This window comes from Ornithodoros turicata, unplaced genomic scaffold (genome assembly GCF_037126465.1).
Source record: "Ornithodoros turicata isolate Travis unplaced genomic scaffold, ASM3712646v1 Chromosome15, whole genome shotgun sequence".
Lineage (NCBI taxonomy): Eukaryota > Metazoa > Arthropoda > Arachnida > Ixodida > Argasidae > Ornithodoros > Ornithodoros turicata.
The window spans coordinates 283,575-307,626 of NW_026999318.1; the positions used below are offsets into that span (position 1 = coordinate 283,575).

A 24,052-nucleotide genomic window follows, 5' to 3' on the forward strand; every position below is an offset into this window, starting at 1 on the left:
GACGAAGGTAACCACGCACCTGGAGCACCAACCTCAGTTCCACAGGCGTAACCATGGAGATAGGCCACCGTCATCGCCTCTCCGTGGCATACCATCATCGCTGCTCTTGACGCACATCTCAACGCTCATCCGCTGCCGGCCGTGACTCCAGAGTAACGTGGTTGCCTGCCAGTTTCAGCAGTTGCGGCAGCCGACGCCACGGCACGTTTTCAGCCAGCTTCTCGGCAGCCAACACGGCTGATGCAGCCTCGCTATTTCTGGGATTGACCCTACGAGCTCTCACTCCTGTGCTGGTTGCGCCACCCCAGGCCACGGCTCCAACGTCTGACAACTTCACCCATCATCTCCAGCAAGCCTCATCTTCATCCAGCTTCCTCCCCGCTCATCAACCGTTTCACGCAATGTGTGATATCTGTGACCATGGACATGTCCAGTAGTGCGCATCATTCGGTCGCTCTTGCTGTTGTTGCTCCGCGTATGAGGGGGAGCACTGTAGCGAGCCGTGGACAACGAAGAAGATGGCCACGCGCCTGGATCACCGGCCTCAGTTCCACCGTAGCAGCAATGGAGATAGGCCACCATAATCGCCGGTCGGAGCTCATGTAGAGGAACAACACCTCCTCTGTACCAGCGTAGCTGGCGCAGACTTGTAGTGGAAGAGCGCTTTGATTGTCCAACCTTATGTTCATCCGCAGTTGAGTCTTCAGGAATCACATACGTTGGGTGAAAATATCTTGCATAGGCAGATCACCGGTGGGTGTTCACATATTTGACGCTGAGCAAAGTTTGCAGCTTTTTCGCTGTACATGGCTTCATGGAGGTTGGCCTGAGGGCGACGAGCCGACTTCTGCTTAGGAAGAGGTACGGGCAGCACAACAACTTGCCCTGACCGTCCCAAAACAAGGTGTGCTCCACACTGTTGGGCAGATTGCGCAAGGGAAGGAGCTTTTCTCACCCACAAGGGTGACAGCTGTCTTGTGCACCAGGATTGTAAGCTGCACTCTTGCTTTTTTGTTGTTACGAGGGGTGTTCTGGTGAAACCGGGACTTTCTGTCTCCTGAGTGAACAAATGGCTTGCGCTACTTCTTTTGCGTCGTTTTCACACGCGACAAGCCTCCGCGTTCACCACGTGGTGGTCCAAAGTTTGTGCAAAACAGAAGACACGTGCTGGACAAGATGGCCGACATCGAGGTGAGCGCGCACATCGAACAGCGAATTGTCATGCAGTTTCTTGTGAATGAAGGCGTAAAGTCATCTGAAATTCGCAGAAGACTTCAGGCTCAGTATGGCCACGATACACTTAGCCGCAGCAAAGACGTTTGAGTGGTGCAAACGGTTCCGAGACAGCCGTACATCAGTGCAGGACGGTCCCGGCCGGGGCGTCTCAGGGCCCAGTCTCAGAGTTCCTGAGAACATCCAACTTGTGGAGCGCCTGATCCTCAAGGACCGACGGGTAACATGTCTCGAACTGGCTCGAAAGACGGACCTTTCTGTGGGAACGTTGAACACTATCATTCATGAACGCCTCCAGTTTCGGAAAGGCAGGCTTCCTTACCAACGGAGTCCTCCTCCTACAGGACAATGCACGCCCGCATACCGCGCATCTCACGACATGCACCTTACAGGAACATGGCCGGGAATTGCTGTCACATCCTCCTTACAGTCCAGACCTCGCCCCCAGCGATTTTTGCTTCTTCGGGCCACTGAAGGCGTTCCTTGGGGGCCGCCACTTCAGCTGCGACGACGAAGTCAAGAATGCGGTCCGATCATGGCTGCTACGCGCCGGTAAGGATTTCTACGCTGCTGTCATCCAAGCCCTCGTTAAATGCTGGGACATGTGCATTAGTGCAGCTGGAGATTACGTTGAAAAATAAAACTAATTTCTCGCCTGTAAGTTCATTTTACTTTTGCGAAAAATGAAGAGTCCTGGTTTGACTCGAACGCCCCTCGTAGAATATGTAGCCCGGGGCTTGTATCCTGATTGCCTGATGATTTTTTTTTTTTCAGTCCTTCCATGCTCCTTCAACCTAGAGCAGCATGCCGTTCGTTAAATTGTAAGGTTGAGTGTTACCCGACAAGCACCATGAACTCCCTGGATACCTTGACAGACCAGATCTAGCGCTCGGCTAACCAGAAACATTTACAGACTATGCAAAATATGGTAGTCACGTGTAAGCACATTGGCTAGCCGTAGCTGAAGTAGCCTGCCTTGCTCAACCTGCAGTCTGAAAGACTTCGCATTTATAAAAATTTCAACAATTTGTTCAAGTTGAGTCCCGATATCACTCTCTGAATCGAAATATTTCAATTTCAATCGATCAAATCATTTGCTGTGATGATCTGTTTTCCTCCTGCTTTCTAACACAAAAGGGAAATGTCTGTTTTGAAACATGATCAGGCAACCCCTCAGAGAGACAAGGACAGAGGACATATACGGACAGTGTTACACTAGCTACAGTCCCTAGTGTAACGCTGTCTGTGTATGTCCTTGTCTGCGTTGCATTGTCTGATCATGTTTCAATGTACAAACCAACACGCTTTGCACCTTCTCCCCTTCAACTTACCTTGCTTAATACCGAGTCAGCCACCACATTAACAACCTTCGCATTCCAACGGGCTCAGATACCCAGATGCATGTATTTCTAACCTTCATTTTGTCGGCTGTGCAAACATTTACATCGATCAGAGCCGTCGTTAAAGCAATCGTATGTGTCGGCAGTTTTCCATAATGTGTATCACATAAAGGCAACTACGAGCAGGTCTCCCAAGTGTGGCCAATGTCAGTGATGAACTGTGCTTTAAAACAAAAATGGAGAAGTTCCCAAGTGGAGAAGACGCGTATGTTCCCTGTGCTTTATGCCAAAGAATAGCTACGTGTTGAATTTTGAGAAGATAACAGGTCCTTGCTGGACTTACAAATGTATCTTTGCTGCACAAGATTCTTTTTTCTTTGGACTTTGCGCATGCATTTCTTCTTTTTTACAACATATAACTGACAGTTAGGCTGACAAGTCCTCATGCAAGCACCCTTTCATCACCAGGTGACAGAAACTGGCAGGATAATTCCTGTCTGCCCCGATGCAGTCAAGACATAAAAAGACCACCATCAGAGGCTCTGACATGCAAGTTTTGCAGTGTCTCCCGGTAGACCATATTGATATTCTTATCGATATTACCAATATTTTATGCCTGCGATGTTATCAATACTTTTAAAATAGCGATATTTACTATAAAAATATCAGTGTTCACATCAGTAGTAATATTTCATCGATACAGATATCGATATGCACGCTGACAGAAATAACAGTAATTCGGCAGCTACTGCGCACAGACAAGCATATGAAAAACGGAGTGGATCAACGAGTTTATTAGCCAAACTTGATGGCTTGTTTCCCTATCTCCCTCTTGATTTGGTTTTGCGACACGATGCCGATATTTCCTGTAAAGATGTGATGCGCATTGGGGGGAAATTATGTTAGTTCCTAAAGTTAGTGGATCGTCCAGGGCTACATTTCATGCCGAACGAGGCATTGGAATCTGCAGAACGAGTTCACCAAGCTCGCAACGCACACGGCAGACGAAACTGAGGATTTTGTATTGCTGGCGTGTCCCCGTATTCGCAAACGTATGCTCCTCGAGGAACAAAGAGGAGGAGGCAGGCAAGATGGTGCAGATCAGAAGAGGGTGGCATCCTCTGCACACACCTAAATTCTTGCACTAATTATTCCCGAATCTTTCTGATGCAATAATCGAGGACTTATTGGTCCTCGTAGTGCACTCTATTCGTCGGTGTCTTGATCACGTGCCTCAACAGTAATACGCATACAAGATAATAAAACAAGGGCAACTTTTTCTCAGTTGTTTAAGTAAGGAGGGGGGTGGGGAATATACATTTATTAAAACTAATGGCATGCTGGCTTTTCGAATATCGAGATGTCCATGTTTCTTTCTAAAATACCGATATAGCGATAGATATATGAATATTAAAATATGTGCATATATATTCTAATCGATTTTATAGATTATTTTTTTCACAACTTTGATATTTATCGATATTGAAAATTTCGATATTTTTGCATCGCTATCTCCTGGCCCAGATTTCTCAGGCGACGATGCTGCAAACAGTGTTTCTTCGTAAACAACAAAGAGAGTGATGAAAGGACGAATAATCGAGAGACACGGGACATGCAGACAAACACTTTTTCGTGTTTTTCTGCATGTCCTGTGTCTCTCTGTTATTCATGATTTCATCATCATGCACCAGTTTGTCTGCGCCCTTTTCCTTTTGTCAAACAAAGAGAGTAGCTGATCCCCCATTGTACTTGAGGCACTCAAAATAACTCGGGGAGTGTGTGTGTGTGTGTGACTGTGTGTGTGTGTGTGTGTGGGGGGGGGGAGTCCTTCTGTGGTGGTGTAACTGTAGCCAGGGAAGGATAACGGACGTATTTCCGTTACCGTTTCCATTTTCGTTACTGCTATATTTTCATTTCCGTTATTCGTTTCTGATACCCGCTTTTAATTTCGTTTCCGTTACTGTTTCCGGTAATGGAACGGCTTTTACAGAGCTGCGGTAGGACAGCCCGTTCGGCTCTGTCAGCACCCTGTTTTGCCCAAGTGCTGCTTCGGCACACGTACACACTACACAAGTAATTTTACGTCGTTGGGATGCGCACATCTTGCAAGATTTTTAAAGAAGTGTAGGAACATGTCTTCTGTCGCTCTGAGTCCAGCAACCCAAGATGGGTGTAACCTTCATCCAATGTCACGTTCATAGGCGGACGCTCTCAGTAGTACACGATACTGCCATAGCCACGGGCTAGTTCCATCTCAAATCGAACAATCCGGTACACTTGATGTCTCGAATGAACGGGAAAAAATATATATGTTGAAGCCATCAGTGAGTTAGGAGAAATAAACGCTTTCCGAATTCTCTGCGCTGCGCGGTTCGGGAAATAGGAGAGGAGGAAAAAACTGTCTCTCATAAGGCGACGTCGTCGCGAGCGAGTTTGAGCGTTCGCTACAAGGCCATTTCTTCTCGCATTATAGTAATTTCTTGATCTGGCTTTAGACCACTTAGGGCACAATAGGATCCTTCGTTGGCAGTGCTCTACCGGTTTTTGTTTGTCTGCAAAAAAATATCAAAGTTGACTCAAAGTGCCGAAAAACATCATATTCACTGCAGCTTTGCGGACGATGTACAAAACGGATAAGACTGAACTTTATGCCCTTTAATTTGTCATTCATAGGGCTATCGAATGGTGTATAATTTGTTGCTCTACTCTGTAAGGAACGTAAGCGATACCTCTTTTAGTAGCACCATACCACCGAAAAATGACGAATTTCGGAAGCCTTTATCTATAAAACCCCACCGAAAACTTGCCTCGAAAATTTTATATGTTGGAGGTAGTTCCTTAGACCATGCACAGAAGCAAAATCAAAATTCGGACTTGATCGGTAGGCGCACTGTGAATTTTTTGCCAGCCCTATACGCGGAGCGCATTCAAGCGGAGTCATGTGTCCCGCGTGCTGCAAAATCAAATTTTCCAAAGGGACTTTCAACTTCTGTCTTCATATAAAAAGTAATTGCTGTCATTTGAAACCATTCTGAGGTTTCAAGGTTTCCTTTTCATTGTTCTGAGCGTTTGCGTTCATAACAATGGTGTAATCACTGAACCTAGATTGTGGAGCAACCAGATGTGCTCGCATTTTTTGAGGGATGTTACACATGCATTGCAAGTGCTGGGAGCCCGGGAAGAACAGAATGATTTTACATCTTTGTAAGAGGCATATCTGTTCAGGGTTATTCTAAACAACCATATTTACTGTACGCATTATGGCAGGAGGGACGCAGTGACTCCCAGTATTATTTGAAACATTTCCTTTCCTACGGCCCCATGACCTCAGACGGGGGAAATCGCACTGAGGAAAATGTTGTAGTGTCATACGCACACACTCAAGGCTAATTCATGGTGCGTTTTGTGAACCTTGCCGAAACAGCCCGACTGGCGCCGCTGTCCAATATGTTTCGGTTCGACATGCTGCGACCATGGGAAGGTCCTGATCGCATTTACTCCCTGAAGACACCTTGCGCAAAGTTTCGCCTACACACAGAAGACGCTTCACTCACTTCTCGACTACAGAAGTGCATGGAGTGCCCTTATACAGAGTGTGCGACGACATCTGCATTACTGTAATGTGTCGTCCTGGTATCACACCTACCTCAATGGCCTCTTTGTTGTACAGTGCTGATCATGTGGATTTCGCTGACTAGATATATATACCGCCTCATACACAAGAGAAAAGTGCTATAGACAAAGGATTTTCGCTTTGCTTCGGAGATCGGCGTAGCTGCTATAAAGACTGTGGTTCCAGCCGATCAAGCCGAAGGCGTAACAGAAATGGGCCAGCTATGCAGAAGCTGCTTCAAGTACTTCACAGCAAAGGTGGCTGAATCACAACACGCAGCAATGTTGCCCACATTTGAAAGAAAATCTGCCAAGAACCTGCCATCAAAAGTAACATTAAGGAAAGTGGCTTCCACAACGGCCTAAAGCAGTTCATGACACGAGCACTCTCATCCACCCGGAATGCTCTGCATAACTTTCGTTACCTTCTTACCTTCGTCACCTTGTCTTCTTCGCTGTCAAGTTCTTGTTATTCTGTGTACTGTAAATATGCTTCGATATGATCACAGTGGACAAATATACCTCTTATAAAGACGCAAGAGTATTCTAAAGCATTCTGTTCTTCACGGGCTCCCAGCACTTGCAATGCATGTGTGTCATCCCGCAAAAAATGTGAGCACATATGGTTGCTCCACAATCTACATTCAGCGATTACAACACTATTATGAACGCAAGCGCTCAGAATGGTTTCAAGTGACAGCAATTACTTTTTATGTGAAGACAGAAGTTGAAAGTCCCTTTGGAAAATTCCATTTTGCAACACGCGGGACACGGTGCCACGGCTTGAATGCGCTCCGCGTATAGGGCTGGCAAAAAATTCACAGTGCGCCTACCGATAAAGTCCGACTTTTGATTTTTCTTCTGTGCATAGTCTAAGGAACTACCTACAACATATAAAATTTTCGAGGCAAGTTTTTGGTGGGGTTTTTTAGATAAAGGCTTCCGAAATTCGTCATTTTTCGGTGGTATGGTGTTACTGAAAGAGGTATCGCTTACGTTCCTGACAGAGAAGAACAACAAATTATACATCATTCGATAGCCACATGAATGACAAATTAAACAGCATAAAGCTCAATCTTATCCGTTTTGTACATCGTCTGCAAAGCTGCAGTGAATATGGTATTTTTCGGCACTTTCAGTCAACTTTGATATTTTTTTGCAGACAAACAAAAACCGGTAGAGCACTGCCAACGCAGGATCCTATTGTGCCCTAATTGGTCTAAAGCGTGATCAAAAAATTTCTATAATGCGACAAGAAATAGCCTTGTAACGAACGGTCAAACCCGCGCGCGACGACATCGTCTTATGAGAGGCAGCTTTTTCCTCCTCTCCTATTTCCCGAACCGCGCAGCGCAGAGAATTCGGAAAGCGTTTATTTCTCCTAACTCACCGATGGCTTCAACATATATTTTTTCCCCGTTCATTCGAGACATCAAGTGTACCGGATTGTTCGATTTGAGATGGAACTAGCCCACGGTGAAATGAAGAAAGTAAAAAAAAATAATAATCATATGCTGTCATTTTCGTGCTATTTTGGAGTAGAGTGCATGGAGTCTATGTTGTGTAAGTCTCATGTCTTGATATTGTGTAGGTAGGTAATGTCAAAAGTAGGCAAGCGAGTGATGCACCCTCGACATCCAATACTCCGCTTTGTTTCCATGTTCTCGTGTAGTATTTAGAGCGTTACAGAGAATGGAGTCATCAAAATACAAAAATGAAATGAAAAGTCACTGAAATGTCATCGCACAACAGTAATAGCCATTACCCGAATTCAATACCGGATGATAATTTTCGTTTCCGTTTCTGTTTCCGGTAATGGAGGACAGTGGTATGCGTTTCCATTATCGTTACCACCTCCAATTTCGGTAATATACCGTTTCTGTTTATGTTACCATTACCGTTACCCTTCCCTGACTGTAGCATCTCTGATGGGAAATCAGGAAGGTCCAGGTTAGTTTCCCGGCATCAGCACCCTTTTCCTGAGTTATTTCATTTCATTGATTTTGGTCTTTCTTCTTTCACTTCTCCAAATTTCCAGGCAATGAGTCTCCACTTGGATAAGCTTGACAATGATACAGTTTTAATTTAAGACAAATGTCCGTCGGAAGTTTTACATACTTTGCTTATTAAAGCAAGCATTTACTCATTTATTTGCGAACATAACTGCAAATATTTGCACAATTATATTAAAGGGTGCCTCGAGACCTACCCGAAGGCATTTGTGATTAGTCTTTGTGGCATTAGAGTCGAACCTGTCTCTATGATTGCTGCAATTTTTCTTTTGAGTACGCTGACATGTAATGCTTCACATGACCATCAACAATACATTTTGCAGGAGGTAAATAACCACCTGCCTTAATTATATGCTGTCCCCTTTCATTATCAAGCAATGATATGCATCCCTCTTGTGCAGTGTTACCAAAAACAGCATTCATGATGCCACACCAGCAGCTATGTAGTGCATTGTGCAATGTGTGCCTGCTCATATTAGCCTGGTCAATATGCTGGATGTACACAAAAAATATGCTGCATGCAGTTCTCATTACATGAGAAATCTGCTTGGTTCCTTTTCTACTATTTTTCTCTTTGGAGACGACCTACAAGTAAGGATCGCTGGTGGCCTCACATGTGTGTCAGTGATTGATGCATGTGGTGAAAGTTTACAAAATCAAGACTCGCAAAAGTTCAAAGTTCGCTCTTCAAAGCTCCTTCATTCTGGACAAAAGTTAAAGGAGCACTCAGGTGATCCCCCCCCCCCCATTTTTCTTTTTCTTTTTTTCGGTGGAGAGTGTTCTCCAACGAATAAAATGAGTTCCTGCAAAAGAACGACGAGCGCAGGTGACCTACAGAGCGAGCGTGAGGGCTCTGTTTCGCACACATTTGAAAAATTCTTCTCGTGAAAAGACGACATCGCAGAACGAGAGGACGTCTTGACGTATGCTACTTTCCTCACGTGACGAGTGACGTACAGTGGCACAGCTCAAGCATGTATAAGTAGGGAGTGACTTTTTCGGGTTAAATGCCTTTCTCAGATTCAGGGGGTAAAAATCTGCCGCTATTTTTAAAGCTGTAATTCGGGGAGAAATCGGGCGATAATTGTGCCTTCGGGTATTATCGGGTGTTTTTGTTTCTCCTCTTGTCGATTAAGTCCTTTCCTAATCTCTCTTTTTTGTTCTTTTGTTGTTGTTTTTGCGAGATCGTGACCTTTCAGCGGTAATCGCCGAAGGCATAGACTGTGTTGACTCACCTGGGTGTATTGCTTGGAAAGTAAGTGACCGATTCTTACATGTGTTACACGTGACGACCTTTGTTCGTCTTCAGTGGAAACGTCACTTGAGGATTTCATAGTGACTGGAATTCAGGGAGAAATCGGGTTTAACCCGAATTGGTCGGACGTTAGTTCGGGGGGGAATAACCGGGCGGAATCGGGTTTAACCCGAAAAGTGTATCTCCGTGTCACTCAAAACACACAAAAGTGTCCCTGTGTATAAGCAGAGCGTGAGCAGCTAAGAAAAAGCAAAGAAACAAGGCACGGTGTCTCCAATACGTCACGCGAGAATCATGTCGGCCGTCCACGGCTGCTTTCGCAGAGTGAAAATATTTTGCATGGTGACTCCTGGTGGACAGCTTGACAGATGAGGCAGTATCTTGAGAGCGACGTTAAGTGTCACCTCGTTGCTCCCTTAAGGGTTCCTTAACTTTATGGCACATGGAAATGATGGAAATGATACTTTGTTTGCATGATACGCTTCATTTGTGAGATAACATCCTTACATATAAAGTGTACTGCTGTACATGGCAGCACAGACTACTACCGTGCAAATGTGCGACCTTTATTCAATACGGCAGTGGGAAATGGACACTTAAGGACTACGTAAACAATGACAAATTTGCCGAGGCAGGCTACAAACATGGACGACACAAACACGTAAGCCTCAGTGCCCAGAATGGATTCATTCAAGGACTGTTTGTTTTATAGCTTGTTAGCATGCATTCCGAGCCTAACCAATGTGAATATTAAGGGGGCGCAACATCCTTTCAACTCTAAAGGATTCCCCTCGTGCCCAAGCCCTCCCTAGCACAGGGTAAATATGAAACCTCTGTTCATGTTCTCGTCCCTCTATGATCCTCAAACTCAAGGAGATCCATCACTTAAAAAAAAAAACCTTTTGGGGGCAAAAAACGACTGCACCGGCAAGGTCTCAACCTGTACCACCAGCTCACTTGCTACCTCTCTATCCTCTCTAGCGGATGTTGCCTTCTTCATGAAACCTCCCCTGCAGAAGCATTACCTAAGAAAGATTGTACAACAATAGCCAGAACAAGGCTTTAGGAGTAGAATTTACATATTTACTCTTCCTGTTCAGCTACATATATATGGTCAGGGTGCCTATCAGTCTGGAAAACCAGGAATTGTTGGGGAATTTTGTTGCGACTGGAAAAGCCAGAAAATTGTCAGGGAATTTGCAAGAAAGCAGCTAATGTCAGGGCATATCGCGAGCAAGTGCAGTGGCAATGCACGGTGAATCGCGAATCATGACCTGTGGTTCAGAGGCCGCCCCCACAGCAACGTTGCCACGATTGTAGCAATTCACCAATGGACAAGCTCGGAGGCAGAAAAATAGGGCAGCCTCATTATACTCAGTATAGCAAAGCAAAGTATTATATATATATAGCATGTATAGTTTCTGTTTCAGTTTATTTATTTAGCAATGCACAATACACATTTGAGGTTGACCCTCTAATGCTGTCCCGTTTACAAACACTTGTTCTAGCACAGTAACAATAGTCATGTGGAGCATGCACAGTCAAGGACACATGGATAATATTTCTTAAACAACAAAGAACAATTAACTTTTGCGTCACAACGGAAGAGATAAGGTAACAGCTACACGCCATTTACACGCACACCTTTTACAAACACTTGTCCCAGCACAGTAACATTGGTCGTGCACAGTCAAGGACGCATGGATAATATTTCTTAAACAACAAAGAACAATTAACTTTAAGTTACAACAGAATTGATAAGGAAGCGGCTATACGAATGAGGTGTAAAAGCAACATGCCGACTGTATCGCGATATGCAAAGTAACAAAATAATGTAATCGGTGCCTATGATAAGGCGCACAAGTGTGCTTTCAAACGTTTACTAAATTAACTTAAATTTGTGGAAGCTCGTATGTCGTAAGGAATTCCATACTTTTGGCCCCTGGCAAGCAATAGAGTACAACAAATAGTTTGTTCTTGGAGTGGGAATAATAAGGGTATATGGATCTTTTCGCAATAAATAGGGTGAGGTATATGAAGAAACCTGCACGTGCTGAATGTTCATGCCATGAAATATCTTAAATATCAAAATGCACAATCTTTGCTCTGCCAACTTATATGCATCAAACAAAGACAATGCATTGAACGCGAATGTGACGCTGTCATTAAAATGTAAGGAAAGAATTACACGTAACGCAGGTTTTTGCAAAATGTAGATTGGCCGCAATATAGTATTATACGCAAGTCCATAAACTTCTATTGCATATCTGATATGAGATTCAATTAATGATTTATATGTTAACAGCAAAAGTTGAACATGAAAAAAGGGACCTTAGCATCGATAAGGCATAGATCCCTGATGCAAATTTTTGTCTCACGTGGGAGACATGATCCCGCCAAGATAGGTACTGGTGGAGTACAACTCCAAGGAACTTTATCGAAGTAATGCAGGGTACGATGTGGTTTGATAGCTTGAGACAGTGGTACTGTGTGTCAATGGGTTTTGACGTTGCAGAAAAGAGAATGTAATTTGTTTTATATATTGGGAACAAGTTTATTTGAAGATAACCACTGTACACATCTTTCAAGTGTTGTATTAGCTTTGATAAAGAGGGCATTTATTGACTTACCTTCAACAGATATATTGGTGTCGTCTGCGTAGAGTATTGATGTCGACGTACCGGCTAAATAATCGGGGAGATCATTTATAAATAAAAGAAAAAGGAAAGAGCCCAGAACTGAACCCTGGGGGACACCAAGTGAAATCGAGGACATGTATGAGTGGTTGCTGTCCAGGCTAACGTATTGGAGTCGGTTACTTGAAATAACTGTCTATAAGCTGCCAGGGGGTACCACGTACGCCATACCAGTCAAGTTTTCTGAGTAAGAGCTGATGGTTAATTAAATCAAACGCCTTACTGAGATCTACAAATATTCCCATCGTGTATATCTTCGAGTCAATATTCATCCTAGTTTTTTCTGTAATAGCAGTGAGTGCAGTGGTAGTGGATCTCCCTCTTCGAAATCCATATTGGGATGCAGGGAGAAGTCTGTTGGCGATGAAGAAGCTTTCTAGTCTATTTAGTATGATCCTTTCCATAACCTTGCTTAAAGCAGGGAGGACCGCGATCGGTCTGTAATTATTAGCCATTTGTCGATTACCTTTCTTGTAGACAGGTACAACTTTCGCGATTTTCAGCTCGTGCGGGAATATTCCTTCTTGAAACAGGCCGTTCATTACTTCCGCCAATGGCGTTGATGTCCAATAAGAAATGCGCTTTAGTAGTGAGATTGGAATATTATCGTGTCCGATTGATTCAGTTTGTTTCAGGCTTCTAATAACAGTGTCCACTTCTGTGGGATCTGTCGGAATCAGAAAGAAGGTCACGGGATTGCGACAAGGAAACTGGGGGCTGTTATGATCACGTGGCAGAAATGATATCTTATCAGTGATGTGTGTAAAATGTTGATTAGAAGCATCTGGCCGGGCTCCGTAGCCAAGTCGCCTTTCTCGTCAATTAGGGAGTTGATCTGAGTTCCTGTATGCCCTCTGTGTAAGGCAAGGTGGATTGCACTCCAAATTTTTTTGCCATCATTTCCTGCATCTTGCAAAGTTCTTTCAAAGTACCTTTCCTTAGCTTCCTTTAAAAGTTTCTTTAAAATGTTGCTACACACTGTGTGTCTATGTCGCAAGGATGAGTTCAGTGGGCAGCAACGCCATTTTTTGTAAAGGTTACTTTTATGTACACACGAGATCCATGGATGTCGAGTAGAGTTGCTTTTCGAGCTGACGGCATTTCTCAAGGAGCTAGTTATAATGCCCTGTAATGTATTGTAAAAATATGTGAATGTCTGAGAGCCCCTCTCCCACTCCGAGAATGACCAATGGAAACGAGATAATTTCTCCTCAACTAGTTTATAGTTGATATGAGGCTTGGTGACGGTTGGGGCATAAGTCAGGCATGGACAGTTGTTATTGCTTGTTAAAAAAATAATCTCATGATCAGATATATCACACGCTACAATGCCGCTAAATATTGGATTTTCTGCCAAGTTAGTTAAAATATGGTCCAACGCCGTGACGTTCACGAAGTTTCCAAATCGCGTGTATGACGTTATGAGCTGTTTGTACCCATATGCACTCTAACTCTCACTGTATCTTTGTGTAATCGTATCACTTTTCAAGATGGTAATATTCAGGTCGCCAAAAACAAGTACATTCCTTTTGGTTTGCCAACACTGATACAGGAATCTATCAAGCTCGTCTAGGAATTGTGCCAAGGAACCTGACGAGGAACGATAAAATACGCCGATAAGAAGTGGCGTGTTACGGTGTAAACAAGCAGGCATAAATGCATGGGAAGTCTCAACAAAAAGCGTGTCACAAAGCGGAATGGAAAACATAATGTCCTGCCTCACAGTATATTGGATACCTTCTCGAATATAAAGTGCGACACCTCCATGTTGTCCTATTTTCCTGTGAGAACTTTCGAAGTTAAAGCCGGGCATAGAATACTAATAGGAGTGGTTTGCATCATGTAACCACGTTTCAGAAAGAGCAAAAAATGACATTCCAGGATTTAGCGCGTTAATAACAGACTGTAGCTCGACGTAGTGCTTCGGAAGGCTGCGAATATTTAAATGCATGATAGAGTGGGATGATTTTGTTAGAACATGTTGAAACTCATCTAATGCTATGTATACCATCCTAAACCTTAAGAACAAAAAAAGGAAGAAAGGACAATATAGTAGAAAGTGACACGACCGCTATGGGGACTGCATCACAGCCCGTTGAGGTCAGATTTATTCGAGATCCGCTTTGCTTTAGAGCCCTCTTTTTCCCTTACATATGTGTGGCCATTTCTGACCCAAACGTAAGAGTAATTTGTTTTCCTTTGCAAACTGTCTGGTTTCCCAGAGCAGTGCTTTGTTGGAGGCAGTTAGGTTTTCGCGAATAAAGGGACGGTTGCAATCGGCGTTCTCACTATCGGGCTGTCTCTGTTTTAGTTTTGATCGATTTTCCAGCCACGTATCTCTGATCTGCCTATCTTTAAATCCTATAAGAATAGGTGCTGAACGACCCTCCTTTGCTGGTAGTGGGTGCGCAGCCTCTATATCCTGTTTTGGTAGCGGGGGTACCTGTAGTATGGAAGCGACACTGTCTATGATGAGAAGAATGTCTTCATTTTGTTTCTCTGGGAGGTCACGAATTTCTAGATTTAAACGGCGCTCATACTGTTCGAGATCTGCCACAGTTCTTCTTAGCGTAGATATTTCACCGTTGGCCTTATCAAGCTCTTGTCGTAGTGTTCCTATGTTTTCCTCCGGGGTGGTAAGCGCAGTACTATTGCAGTTTACGCGGCTTTCTAGCTCATGATGACTAGCAGAGAGAGCCTCAAATTTAGACTCGAGCGTCACCATGTTCTCTAGTACTTCTGATGTCTTATTCCCGTTACGTTTGATTTCGATCAGAATGTCGGACAAAGACGGCTCGCCGGACTGCTTGGATAGCGTCTTCGTATGAATAGTGCACGTCGGGCATATCCATAGCTCGCGCTCTTTTGCCGAGAGAGATTTCTAGGAGGTCTTGGTCAAGTTCGAACATTTCCCCACATGGTAATAGTTCAAGCAACTTGAACACTGGATACTATTAGTGTCCGGAACAACGGCTTGCATACACGATAAACAAGTAACTTGATCATGAGTATTCATGTCTAAGCACTTCAAGAACGGTCTTGTGGGTGAAATAACGGCATGAACAAGACGTAGGCTTATTGTTTGGGCTCACCTAAAAAGTGCGAACAGGAATTTCGTCAGGACCACAAGACCGTCTTGATCGTTAAGCCTGCCTACAGTTCCTTGACCTACGCTATCTCCCTATCATGCATGCTGGACATACTGTCCCAGGTCTAAAAAGGCAGTTCTGCCCTTCGACTCCTGCCACTCAAAAGTTGTAAAAAGGGCCATCGCCTCAGCGTCCCTTGGGGCTGCTTTGGACAGGTCATGCGAACACCATGTAGATGGCAGTTTTGCAGCACAAGTGATGGAGCTATGCGAAGGGGGTTACCCAGTAGGAATGCTGTATGAGATTTCTGAAACATTCTTGGCTAAGGTAAAAGGTGTGGCCAAGAAGGAGCACAATAGGTTACCTGGTCGACCGGTGTCCATACCGTACGTACACAGTATGTCACACAACTTGAAAAAAGTGGGAGAGAGACATAGCGTACCTGTGGTCCTCTCAGCGCCAGTTAAGTTAATAACTCTTTGTGGTAAGGTGAATGGTTCTCCTACAAAAAGGGGCTGCCAGATTTTGCACAAGAATGCCTCGGTTGAATGCAGGCAGAATGTGGTATATCGCATTCCGTTAACATGCGGGAGGGTTTACATAGGCCAGACTGGGCGCTGCATTAACACTAGACTGAACGAACATAGGGCATTGGTCCGGAGCACCACTCCATCAGGACACCTGGCTCTTCACTGCAGGACCTGTGGGTGCTCCCCGCTATTGAATAATACCACAATAGATCCGTATATCATTATGTACAGTTACCAACTACCCCGCATTTCTACGCTCGTTCAGTATACTAGGTAATTTCTTTTATTGCACCCAGAAAACCAGAGACATGGGTGAAATGTGCAACAGAAAATTTTGGTTTTAAAGTCTCGAGAGAAAAATTTTCTCGACTCTTACTATTGCCTTTTCCTGTAAGCTTCTCGGACCTGTTGCCCAGCGGCCAGCGCGACTGCCTTTCTCGCCTCCAGCAGTACAGCAATGTATTGCAATGTACTGTAATGTACTGCTATGAGATATGCGCAGTGGGGACACTGCATTACGTTAGCCAGTAGATATGGTTCTAGCTCCTTGAAACCTTTGAATGCCCTGGTATTTGAAAATGCCATTTTGCAGTGTCTTGAAAACCCTGGAATTTTTCACAGTCCTTGAAAATCCATGATTTTGCATCCTCTTCTTGTTCTGGTGGTGCTGTTCCGCTTGTCCGCAGTCAGAACTGTAGTCTCAAACCCCCACACGAGTTAGCGCTGTTTGCAGCTGGAGTCAGCAGCAACCAGTTAACGGTGCCTTTTGTTATATTAATCAGTTTAATCTGCTTTATCTGTAATATTAATCTGTCCTACGATCTTTGATTCAGGAGTCGTGGTCATGTTTATGAACAGACAACTACAGTACAGTCCCCCATGTATTCCCCCGTGTGATACTTATAGCTTATTAGTATTTTTTGTGAATTAATGAAGCCTATGTATATAAAGTGTGTTCTACATCCCAAAGAAAATGCTGGCTCATCCTTCAAAGTTCCTTGAAAGACACCGGAATTTTTGTTTTAAAATTCAGTGGGAACCATGAATAGAGCTTCGCCATTCACTGCTGTGTGTTTCATTTCTAAAGATAACTCTCATGTTAGAACAATGTCACTACAACATAAAAGATGGTCATACACGGGGATATATAAAAGTACACATCAAAAGTCCAAAGTACTGGAATACTCTTCCGCAAATTTAATCGCTTCAGAAGAACAGCACATACTTAGCACATCCAGGGTGTTCCACCTAACATGTCACAAAAATACGTTTAAAAATCTGCTTGCCTGAAAAATTGTGAGGCCAGCGGTGTTTATCTTCCGCAAACTTTTGCCATGACAGAAAAGCACATGCACTTTTCAGCCGCGAGAAATTGAATTTTCTGGATTCAACTCCGAAATCTGCCAAGCTAATGCCATGTTTTTTTTTGCTGGAAACAGAAAGTGCATATCCGATTTGCCCCCTTCTATCATAAAATAGACTATGTACTAAAGTGGTAATACCTGAGAAAACACCTGCAAAAGCCATCGTTTAGAGAGGTGCAGATTGTCAGGCCATTCTCGATTCTCCGTCAAGTTAATGCAACAAAGAGACGGCGGAAGAAAAAAAGAAAGAATGTGACCCTCCCCTTCCTGTTTCCTTCTCACTGTTTTTTCAGATAACCATTGTGTTTCGACGTTGTTGCCGTTATTAGCAAATGCATGGAAGAGGAAACTGAAGTGTTGCGGTAACGGAACTGAGTGTGGCCGAAAAAATGGCGTCTCTCGAAACGATGGCTTTCGGATTTCCTTTGCTTTTTTTTTTCTTCTCCTCATTTACCATCATTGTAAAAGGGAACTTAGTTTGTGATGGAATGGGGTAAATCCGACACACACTTTCTATTTCTGGCACAAAAACTTGGCATTGGCTTGGAAAATTTCGGGGTTGAATTCAGAAAATTCAGTTTCCACGAGACTGAAGACCGATCAAAGTGCAGTTGCGTCATGACAAAAGTTTGTGGAAGACAAACACCATCCACCTCATACTTTCATTTCGGACGAGTGGATTTTTAAATATGTTTTTGTTCCACGTACGGTGAAACACCCTGTAGGATGTTCGTAACAAAAAACAAACTAAGTGTCCGGTTGGACATCCAAAGTAACTCATCACATACCTTGTAGAGCAAATATTGCTCCTGTGATGCATAGTATTGCATATAGATAGTGCAACCACCGATACACTCATGTCTAGTGCTGTCAATGGCTTTCTAGAATGGCGCGGTGGGATAATCAGTAGGAAGATAACGAATGTCTCTGTTTGATCTGTGGAGCCGACAATACTGAGCGTAAAATGCGAGTGTACAAAAGCAAAATGCTGGTAGAATACAAGTTTAACTGCAGGTTTGAATGCAGACCGAACTATGTCCACATGTCCCTCGACTAAAATTTGGCAAAGTGCAAAATACCTGTATAGGCCTGGAATATTAAGGGGACTGTAAAGCGAAATACAGCCGGGTGATTTCATTTCGGTTCAGGCAAGGTGGTCCCCTTCTGTTGTTAAGGTTCTTGTGATTATTTGTTACGTGAAAGCACCAGTGACCACCCCTGTGATGAGCAATAGCACGGGCCTCGGACTTCCGAAAGCAGCGGTTGTTGAGGAAAGAAATTCAACGTGCACTGCGTGAGCGCCAGCGATTAGCCGAGCTGCGCTGCCGCTTCACAGTCCTAGCACGTTCAGGGCGCTTCATTCGCTCTACGTAGAAGTGAGAGATGTGAGGCTCTTTTCATGCACTGTACTCGTACAGGACTGAAATATTATTGCTGAAATGATTGTGTGCTCTGTGCCACAATACTTGTAAAAAAAAAAATATGGCATAGCGCAATTTTGCTCAAACGTCCCTGCCTTGAGAGAATTGATGTTCTGAGGCTGGAACAAGGCTTGGAAGTCGCTGGGGAGGTGTGTTAGCTTAGCTCAATTGGTAGAGCCCTGGACCAGCAATCCAGAAGATGTGGGTTCGAGTCCTCCACCTGGCTAACCTTTTCAGTGACTTTCATCTTTCGTCGTCCCTGCCTTGTTGCAAGAAAATACACATCTGACGTTAATAAGTTTTACATCGAACGAAAGGCCAGCTCCTGTGGCATAGTGGTTAAGATGGTCACTTCCCACGCCGAGAATGGGAGGTGACACGGGTTCGAATCCTGTCACTGGCTGTGCTGTCTGAGGTTTTCTCTGGGTTTTCCGAAAACTTTCCAGACGAATGTCTGTTGGCCTTTCTCTCTCTCCACGTCTTTGTGGCGTCTGCGACTCCGCCATTACCCACGGTCCCCGTGGGACCCCGCGGCAGTAGAGTGACCAGAAGATGAAAGCTATGAAAGCGCCCTTAATACTTGAAAGCTGTGTACAAAACCTCATGTCCATGCAATTTCTATGGGTATCTGATTAATGTTCTAATGTTCTGGGATGTACCAACCGTGCACCTTTGACGGCGGAAGGCACACTGCAGCCTGCCGACCGCCACAACCTACGAGACGACTAACCCAGTTGCTCGTGTTTTCAATAGATGGCGCGTCTTGAAGCGCTGCGAGTTTTGATGAAAGAACGGATAACCAAGGGACACGGGACACGCAGACAAACACGAAAAGTTCTCAAACACAGTAAATGGTTTAATAACAAGAAGCCTCTGAAATACCCAACAACTCACGGAGGGGAAGGAGAGGGAGAAAGGACGGCCTATTTACACAGTTCCCGCGCTGTGTTATCTCCACTGTCTCTTTCAAAAGTCTTTTCCACTTATCCCTTTCCTTGGACAAAACCACAGCTAAGTGTTACGGTTACGTCAAGTATCTCGCAGCATGTCAACAGACTTGTTCAAGCAATGTATGACGTGCAGTTCATTGCCTCCAGGGCTCTTACTCTCTTACGCAAGCTTGATGTACGGCTGGACAGCAGCCATGAGAACATCGAGACAACATAGTTGTCATACGGTATTATCATTCCATCTCCCACAACATTTTATCTGTTGCGAGGGATTTCGGCTCTAAAGTGTTTTTTTTTCTAATGTCTTCAAGTTGAGTAGATTGACTCCATTCACTGTCATACCAATGCATTGGTGCACTGTAGAGTGTACTTCTGTAATAGTATCATGCATGTGTGCTGTGGCTTATTCTATTCCTTTAAGTTGTGGTTTTTGTTATGCGAGGCAGACTGGACATTGCTTGACCGGCTGAACTTACAAAAAAGCCATATAGTCTCTAGTGAGCTCATTGAGCATCTTCGCCAATGCAACCACTGTGAGCCTATTTTCAACGTACCAGTGGCTTTGTCAAAGGAAAAGGATAAACGGAAAAGACTTTTGAAAGAGACGGTGGAGATAACGCAACGCGGGAGCTGGATAAATAGGCCATCCTTTCTCCCTCTCCTTCCCCTCTGGGAGTTGTTGGATATTTAGGAGGCTTCTTGTTATTAAACCATTTACTGTGTTTGAGAACTTTTCATGTTTGTCTGCGTGTCCAGTGTCTCTCGGTTATCCGTCCTGACATCACTATGCACCAGTTAGTCTGTGCCCTCTCCCATTTGTTGGCCTGCAAGTTTTGCCTGGCTCAGCAATCTTTGAAATTTGATTGCTCAAAGAATGCTCGATGCCCAAGTTATGAGCTTTCAGAAAAGCGCACGGTTTCAACACATTTGCTATTCACTTTCCAGTCACTTCAACGTGGATGACTGGGGGAATGTTTAAGAAAGAAAAACAAAAAAAAACTCCGTGTTTTTTTTTTTTTTGCCTTCCCTGTCTATGTCAGCATTATAGGAAAGCGTTTTGTGACTTGAAATTCATATTACACCACAAAGCAGCAAGGGTGAACGAGATATCTGTGGAAAGGAACAAAACGTGAAGCTCACAGCAGATGCCGTATCGTATATCCGTGTACCTTCGCAACACACCACGTCCCCCTTATCTGCGGCCAGAACATTTGAGTGCCTTATCTAGTGCGATTTCGCTTAGGAAAGGCCAGATGTGTAAAGAGGGGGGAAGTCTTCTCAATGCTGTCTGCTGGGTCGGGTAGTTGCCACAAAAGAATTGCTTCTTCGATGAAGGAAATGAGTTCAACTTTGTGTCCGGGCTGGGCTCCTCTTTACGGTGTCGTCACTGAAGGCCTGCATTGTTGCTGAAGCTGTCGTGGTGCCATCTGTGTTGCAAGAGGAAGCCAGTAGGATTTTGACAGCATGTCTAAACGGTACATGAAGAACAGACTGCTGTTTGAACGCCGTATCAAGCAGGAAATCGATGGTGGCTATGGTGATATGCAAACGGAATGTGGGGCACAGTATGTGTGTCGTGGTCCTCAGCCGAGTAAAGCGAATGAGAGTGTTGACGTGAAACGGAGGTGAGTTGAAGCATTGTGTAGGTGTCTTCTCTTTGATATATTCAATGCATCTTACGGGGGCTGACATCATTGAATGACAATGTTGTAATGTTCCAACTAGATAGAAACATGCTCTACACGTATAATGTTTCCTGGTGAAGTTTTACTGCGTGTATATATGGAGCTGTATGTGTTTCTGGGTTTCACACAAGATCACTGGCAACAGTTCCTGCCTTGCTTAGAAATGCCACATTTTATTTCAGCTACATTATTTATGAAATATTTTGCTTTTACAATCTCTGTCCACTGCACATAAAGCCATTCTAACAGAAGAGTCCCCAGTAGCATCTCTTGGGGTACTAGGTCGGTAATTGCTCTCAGATGGGGGAAGCCTTTACTTTCGGTATATCATTAGTAAGCCATAAAGCATGTAAGCAGTTGCTCAATAACTCACTGTCTTCCTTGCTTCTGCTTGCACTTTCAAGAAGGGTATAATAAAGAAAATAAAAGTAGGGGAAATAAAATGAAAGAAACAAAATAAAATAACACGACAAAAAGGACAAAGTTGAGGCTGTGCAGGGCACTAAATAACTTCATGCTTGAAGGATAAAGAAGGGGGGGTAAGATCACAAGACAAAGAAATTGTCATGTACAGGATCACTTGAGCAAAATTTATGTAATTATACAAAATGATGGAGGACTCTGCGTTGCTGTCCTAGGTGTAAAATTTAGATTGCTTAATGAATATGAGGAACTTATCCTTGTTTCTGCAGAAAAATGCTCTCTTATCTCACATTACACTTTTCTTCAAACATTTTTTTGCAACATTCCGTGCGGGGCCCTATTAAAATAAAATTACTTGCTTCCATTGTCACGCTCACGTTCTTTTCCAAATCATTCTTCTGCTGCACTGCGCTGGACTGATCTGTCTTTGCGATTAACTTCACCAGAATAACAAACCCTCATGATTTTCATTGTAGCATCTCTATTTTGTAATTGTTTCATATCTCTGTTTATATTCTTCTAACGTGTACTTAGATACACCTCGTCATTCATGTCAAGACCTTTTGTCATGACACATTTTGTTATGTTGCTGTGATATATAACATGTTTTGATACTTCTTGCTAGTTGTACCCTCCCCTCATGTAAATAGCCTTGTACCCTTGGAGGTATATTGAAATAAGGAAATAAATAAATTTACTTGAGCACTCCCTAGATACTGGAGGTTAGAAAGGGATTAGTTGGGCGGTAGACAGGGTTTATATTCCTCTGGGTCCTCCGTCTCATATGTATATTGATGTTCGTTATCTTCATCTCAACATAAACTTCAAACTTCAACTGCAATGACCAGAATTTATGAAGTTCTCCTCTAGTCTCAGCACGCACACAGTTTGTACGATTTTCTCCTTTCTGACTGTTACGTTTATTCTGGTTGCCTTGTATATGTGCGCTGCTTACAAATGATGCTCGAGGTATGATGATATGTTGCTATGAATCATACAGTTAACATTTTTTGTAAAACTTGTTAATTGAGGAAAGGAACACTCTGCATTCAGGGAATTTCTCTGAGGATCTAATTTAGGCAATTTTCTATGTTGTCATTTCCTGTGAATTATTGCTAACAGTGTATTGCAAACAGAATAAAAAAAAGTATGGATTTTACAATTTGCAATATTTTCAAGAATTTCAAATAAATTTGTTTTACAGAGTCAGTGTGGCCTAATAGAGAAACAATTACTTGTAGTAAGTTGAAAAAGTTCTTGAAATATGTGTACGATCAGCCCTAAGTTTCTTTTCTTGTTTTTTCATGATAGCTTTTCAAAAGGATCGTTCAGCATATTACATGAAACATTGCAAAAATTGGATGCTGCACATCCCTTCACTTGCTAGAAGACAAAAACAGAAAATGGGATGAAGACAGCAATTTATTTACAGTAATTACATGATGTCTCATAGAGACCAGAGTTCAAGTTGAGATCCAGAATCCTTTCACAAAGCCAAGTTTCTTCTTTTAAGGGGACCATGGCGTCATGTCCCGCCCACATAGTGACATCACACTAATGACCAATAAACACATCATATTGGGGACAACCCACTTTCCCAAATTAAATATCAATCACATCGCCAGAAACTGACGTGTGAAGATCCCATTCAATCATGGGTTGTACAACCCCCGCAAATCACAAGCAAGTACAAAATTCCAGTGATGGTAGTGAAAGTGTTATGGTTCCCAGGAAAGCCGGGAGGATTAACAGACACAAAGGTTGGCCACGCTTTTCTTTAGCTGGGAAGTAGGCCGCTTGTTTCCTGCTTCGTGAGTCCAGTCCCTAATCCACCAGCTTCGTAACTGTATGGCAAAAGTGACTCCCTATTGACGTCCGCAACTCAATGGGCATTGTGTGTTAACTCTGGCTTTCTTACATTGGGTATTCGCGGAACCTGGCCTTGGCTAAGTGGTGGCATACAGCAACACGTGGAATCGTTTACATGTTTGGGGAAGTGACAAAATTAAAATAATCACAATGTGACATACCAGTTCAAAAGTAGTACCATGCAAGTATAGCCGGCACCTTTCCACAGCCCATACTACGACTAATGTTTCCTTCTCTGTCTGAGAATACCTTTTCTCAACTTCTGTCAATGCTCTGCTTAGGTATAAAACAGGCTTGAACTCTCCTCCTTGCTTTGCTTGAAGTAACACTGCTCCCAATCATACTCCACTTGCATCTGTGACCAACCTTGTTTGAGCATTCTTGTCATAGAATGTCAGAACTGTGTCACTGGTCAAACAGTTCTTTAGATCATGAAAATCTCTTTCGTGTTGTGATGTCCATTCCTACGTTGCTCCTTTCTTTGTGAGCTCTCTCAATCTTGCAGTCCGTGTCGCTAGTTGAGGTATGTACCTAGCACAGAAATTAAGCAATCCCAGAAAACTTCGTAGTTCC

At 43.6% G+C, this 24,052-nt stretch overlaps 1 protein-coding gene across 2 annotated transcripts in view; it reads left to right on the top strand.

Annotated features, from left to right (window-relative positions):
- LOC135372520 (ankyrin repeat, PH and SEC7 domain containing protein secG-like) overlaps nucleotides 1-24,052 on the top strand; it is a 72,786-nt gene that overhangs the window by 9,055 nt on the left and 39,679 nt on the right. The window contains exon 1 of one of the 2 annotated variants that reach the window (XM_064606122.1): nucleotides 20,751-21,127. The exons of the other annotated variant lie outside the window; for it this stretch is intronic. Coding sequence (XP_064462192.1) covers nucleotides 20,967-21,127 — 161 coding nt within the window. The 5' untranslated portion in view covers nucleotides 20,751-20,966. Of the gene's footprint in view, nucleotides 1-20,750; nucleotides 21,128-24,052 lie in introns of those variants that run through there. 2 annotated transcript variants of the gene reach the window in all.